General features: G+C 42.4%; 1 protein-coding gene across 1 annotated transcript in view; it reads right to left on the bottom strand.

The window, feature by feature from the left end:
* Nucleotides 1-4,836, bottom strand: part of ing3 (inhibitor of growth family, member 3) — a 6,438-nt gene extending 1,602 nt beyond the window's left edge. Inside the window, exons 1-9 of the mRNA XM_020613397.1 lie at nt 4,693-4,836; nt 4,480-4,551; nt 2,791-2,891; nt 2,347-2,412; nt 1,540-1,636; nt 1,327-1,398; nt 994-1,110; nt 740-903; nt 259-449 (exon numbers count right to left, since the gene is read on the bottom strand). Of these exons, the coding sequence (XP_020469053.1) occupies nt 259-449; nt 740-903; nt 994-1,110; nt 1,327-1,398; nt 1,540-1,636; nt 2,347-2,412; nt 2,791-2,891; nt 4,480-4,551; nt 4,693-4,720 (908 nt within the window). The 5' untranslated portion in view covers nt 4,721-4,836. The remainder of the gene's footprint in view (nt 1-258; nt 450-739; nt 904-993; nt 1,111-1,326; nt 1,399-1,539; nt 1,637-2,346; nt 2,413-2,790; nt 2,892-4,479; nt 4,552-4,692) is intronic.
* Nucleotides 4,837-5,539: the final 703 nt, after the last annotated feature.

Raw genomic sequence — 5,539 nt, 5'->3', positions numbered from 1 at the left:
AATTTGCCATAACTTTACATACTTTAGCTACATTCACATCACAGCTGAAATTTCTGGCTTTAAAAGAAGCAGGTGTTTGTGTAAAAAAAGATACATTTGACAAAAATACAAAGATATATATTAGTATAGTTTTGTCAGGTATGTCAGATGTTTACATCTGCCCCGTGTATCGATCTAAGCCCTCTAGTTCAAAATGTTCAGTCTTTAGACTGAAGTGTTGACTAACTGCTGATGACTGCTCAGGTGTGGGGGTCTTACTTGGATTTGCGTCCCCTGGAGTCGGAGGTGGCACTGGGGGTGAGGGTCTGGGTGAGGGTGGAGGCTAGAGCAGAGGAGGAGTATCCGGTGCTGTCCCGGGACAGAGAGAACTCCCTGCCCAGCTGGAAGTCGTTGTTCTTGATGGCCTCATAGCTCGCCTTCATGCTAGACGTCCGGCGGCCCTCCTTCATCTGAACACACCATGTAACAGGATGGCAATCACAGTGATGTTTTAACATGGTGGCATTTAGTTTGCAGGGCACATTGTGACATACCTCTGTTGATAAATACACTGGTTTCTCATGCACACATTTGTCATGGATGTATAAATTCCCAAAGCGAGGTCAAATTTCCCGTTTTGTCTGAGCGACCGTGTTCAGCACCACAGCAAAGAAAGGCTTCACAACTGAAAAGCTACAACCTGCAAATTATGGGTAATCTGACTTAAAATGATTAGTAAAGCAGTGACTGCGTTTCCGACCTGTGCTGTGGCCTGTACGGCCTGAGCGGCAGCCAAGGTGATGGCCCCAGCCCCGGCCCCAGGCCCCGCAGGCAGAGAGCTCAAGTTGTAGGAGGTCAGAGACTGAGAGGCGTTCACACTGTACACACTGTTGGTAGATGAGGATGTGCTGCTGGTGCGGCAACCTGCAGGGGACACACAGAGTCAGTCAGTCAGGTGTGTATGCGTGTTACCTGACACGCACACGCGCGCACACACAGGTGAAGTAGTGGTACCTGGGGTGTTCTCCTTGGAGGCGTCTGATGTGAGTGTGGAGAGCAAAGCTTCAGATTTGAATTTCTTCTCTGGAACATGTTCTGTAGTGTGGTGAGTTGGAGTGCTGTACTTCCTCTCTGCACCAACACAAACACAGGACATACCTGCCCTTTACTCAGTCCTCAGCACTCTGAGCAGAAATCCCATTTACACTGTGGGTTCTGTGTTTGGCTGTCCTGACTGTAATGGCTGAATTATTTGTTTAGTTTTTTTTTCAAAAGCAAATAAGACACAAGAGCTCAATAAAATGCACATGGGACCTTTCCCCTCCACAAAGATCAGTAAGCACTTACTCTCCACTGTGGTGTGCGAGTGGACGTGATGGTTGTTAACTGGCTGAGATGGACTGTCCATCTCTAAAGAACCTGAGGAGGAAAATAAATTCAGTACGCTTCCTCAATGTCTCCAAAAGATGAAAAGTGTAAAACATCTTCTGTCAGGATGTTAGAGGCCTGTGTGAAATGGCAGAAAAGCAGTTCCACAATCAGTTTCTCTTTGTAACTCACGTCTCTCCAGGATCTCAGTGATGCCGGCGTTGTCGGCCTCCAGCTCCATTTTAAACTTGGCCAGTTCCTGGTCCAGTTTGCGCAGGTGTCGGTCCACCTGGCGAACAGAGGGGAGAAAAAAAAAAAAAAACAGCACACTGAAAACCACCCAGTAAACACCCTCCCCTCAGGACAGAAAAGCACATTTCCAAAACGGTCATTTAATCCAAAACATCCCAGAAACAGCCTCTCAGGTTGCTACACAGCTGAGCACTTCATAACATCCTCATTCTTATTTGTGGCAGATTTTAGAATATTTTGAGTATTTTGAGATGACTTGTTTGTGGCCCTTTCCATAAGCTCATTCTGCCCAGTCCATAAAGCGATTCTACTACTTTCAAACTGTTCAAAGAGTAAGCAAATTATCCAACTCCTTCTCTGAAATGCACATATCAATTTGTCCTCTGTGTATCTCTAAAACACAGCAATGAAACAGAGGAGAAGCATTACATCAGGCATTTTCCACTGATAATGTCAAAAAAACACAAGTCTTTAACATGACATAACAGAAACCGCAGTATTTTCATGTTTTCATACTACCCTCCTGACTTTGAGTCTGACTGCCATCTAGTGGTGGCTGGACTGAATAGCACTCAAACTGTAAATGTAAGCATGGAGTTTGAGTTCACTAACAGTAACAATCTAGGCAACTTGGGTCACAATGAGGCATTTCACTGAACATCATCTTTACTGTGGGTGCATATTATCCATGGCATTAATGAAGACACAGGCTGTTCTTAAACCAACAGCTCAGACACTGTTACTCACCAGATCGTAAATCTGGCTGGCCAGCTGCACTTTTTCATCTGCATCTTCCAGAGCTTTGTAGTAATCCTGAAACACAGGTTCACACTAATTCATCACACACTGTCTGGTGTTTGCGGTTTAATGTATTCAGCCAAAGCAGAATAACTTCTTTAACAAGATTTTTTCAGCTGAGGCAGCCCACCGCTAAGGAACACCGGGGGTTACTGTAATGTTAGATACACTGCCAGTTAAATCCATCTCTTGCAGGTAGTAAAGTCATTTCAGCTGCACACGTGGTAGATGTTACCACAGCTTCATCATTCATCAACTAAAACTTTCATAGTCAAAACAAATGACCGCTTAGGAGTGAATAACACAACCTCATTTTTATCTTTGCTTGTTGCTGGGCCATGAGAGGGAGCCAGGAAGATACAAGTTTTTCCTGGTTGTGACAGCTGCTCTGACCTTTTTAATAACCTCCATCTGTTCTTCTCTCCACTCTGGTTTGTTCTTCTTTGCATTGACGAAAAACTCAATGACCTTCTGCTCCAGCTGATCTGTGGCATCTGTAAAACGACATGGAAAAACTGTCACACACAGTCCAGACAATAAAAATCAAGTTACTAAAATTTGAGAGTGCAGAACTACAGACTTTACTAATGTGCTGTTAAGCAAAAAATAGCATTTCTATAAAAACCAAACATCTTTTAATTAATGACATGAACATCCTCAACATCAGTAATGATCATACTGTGTTCACATTTGTTTATATTTTTAAAAAGGCAGCAAGTGAACAAAATGTACACTCCAGCTGGAGCCGAGTGATAAATTAAAGTTACTGATGAAGCTCCTTCTTGTGTGCAAATCAGTTCTGAATGATTATCATGAAAAACACATAAAAATAAATAACTGATCCCAACATGGAGCCCTACATGGCTGATGAAAGCTGGAGCTCTACATAGCTGATGAAAGCTGGAGCTCAAGAGTCGCTGGTCAGAATAAAACGTTTCAATAAAAACAGACTCCACAAACGAAAATGTGCAACATGTCATCAGTTTGATCTGAAAAGCTGAAACAATTAGTCAGGTGTCTGATGATGCAGAGCTCATCAGACAATCATTTTGGGGGCGACAGTGGTGTGCTGGGTAGAGCAGGTGTCTCCCAACCGGAGGGTTGAAGGTCTGAAACATGTTGAAGTTTCCTTGGGCAAGACACTGAACCCCCCAAGTTGCCTGTGATGGCAATGTTACAATATCAATAAAATAAAGCTGCTTCGTCTTCTTCGTTTTGTACATTTTCTTTAAGCAAATCATCAAGTTGAAAACTCCACTAATTCTCTGTTGAAGTTTCCTCCAATGTCTCCAAAGAGTTCCCATTTTCTCTCACAGTAAACAGAATCTCTTTGGCTCTGGACTGTTGGCAGGACAATGCAATAAATTTAAGACATTTCACAGGTTCATGGATTCATGATTTACCAAAACAATAATTATCAAATTAAATGACAGTGCACCTAGGTTTGGGTGTGCAAACTACTGTTATTCTTTAACAGTGATTTTGTAACATACTGTTCTCTGATTTATGCTTTGTCATTTTATACAACACAATAACAATCCTCCGACACCAAAGAGAACATTGATAGAATGAAAGACAGTGGTTTAAATATGCATACCCTATGAATTACAATAAGGTCGTCTTAGTGCTATATTAGGATTAAGGGGGTTACCTAAAAACATATCAAAATGTGTTTGGTGCCCTGTAAACAGACCTGCACCACTGTCATCATGACCCCAGTTAATACTGTGGCCGCAGCAAGTTTGGCTGCTTTAAATCCTTTTAAAGTAGTCTATGATAAAGTTTTAGTCTGAAGTGGCAGCATAGCTAAACCTCTTTATTAAGCAACTGAACCCGAAAGGTCTGGGGTAATGTTAACACTGGTTAAAAATGCTGTTCAGTAAAAATGTGCCCATTAAAACTAAGTTCAGCCTGTTGCTGAAGCTAGCCGGTTATCGCTAGCCTGTTTGTTAATTACTTTCCAAGGGTTGTGTTAAACAATGTTGTTTTCATTAAACATTACAGAGCTGTGCTCCCATGTTAGTCCACGGTGTGTTTAACACCGGTGTGACGGGCCGTTTGCCGCCGGGGATATATACATACTCTGAACCTGCAGATCCATTTCCCTCATTTCCGTAAACCTGTCGCGGAGATCCATGGGTAGCTGCTCGATCACTGATAGGAGAAGAAAAAAAAGATTATCCTGCTAGCACGGCTAGGCTAACGGTCGGTGCGACACAACCCGTGAAATGGCATACATTCAACACACAATGTCTAAATAAGAGCTCTATCGCTTTGTCAGAGTCCGATACTCACTTTCGAGATAGTCCTCCAAGTATAGCATGATGAGAAATTTGCCGTTTTAATAGTTTAATAGAACAAATTCCTTCTTTCAATATGGCGCCGCCAGTCACTGTCTCCCTCAGAAAAAACACATACCCCCAAAAATGAGGTCAGCGAATGTGACGCAAACAACAGCCTGTTATCTAATTGGCAGAATGTTACGGTAGTGATGGCTCATGGGAGTTGTAGTTTAATACGTGAACAGACTAGGCTATGACCAACTAAGCTCCCAAATGTTTCTATTTAACATATTTGTTAATTATCTTGCTGATAATCTCTGTTATGTAATGTGGTTGGTCTTAAATGTTGTGGTAAAAAACTAATAGGACATTTTAGGACAGAAAAGATTTTTTTTGGATGAAGGTAAAATAATTATTAGGCAATAGCAATCAGAAAAGTAGGCTAACCTATCTTTAGCTATTTAGGCCAAACCTTTATTAGAATCAGAATCGTCTTTATTGGACAGGTGTTTTTGACACGCAAGGAATTTCATGCTGGATATATATATATAGAATTAAAAAAACACACTCACCCCCCACTTTGGGGCAGTCTTGTATTCCTTCAAGCTCAGGTCCTCTACCAGAGGCCTGGGAGCTTGAGGGTCCTGTGCAGTATCTTAGCTGTTCATAGCACTGCACTCTTCTGGACAGATCAGATGTTGTTCCTGGGATCTGTTGGAACCACTCTCCCAGTTTGGGGGTCACAGCCCCCTATGTTCCTATTACCACGGGGACCACTTGTGCCTTCACCTTCCACATCTTTTCTAGCTCGTGTTTGAGCCCTTGGTATTTCTCAGGCTTCTCGTGTTCCTTCTTCCTGA

This window comes from Monopterus albus, unplaced genomic scaffold (assembly GCF_001952655.1).
Source record: "Monopterus albus unplaced genomic scaffold, M_albus_1.0 scaffold134.1, whole genome shotgun sequence".
Classification (NCBI taxonomy): domain Eukaryota; kingdom Metazoa; phylum Chordata; class Actinopteri; order Synbranchiformes; family Synbranchidae; genus Monopterus; species Monopterus albus.
Note: the sequence above shows the minus strand (reverse complement) of the source record. Positions and strands in the feature narration are given on the sequence as shown.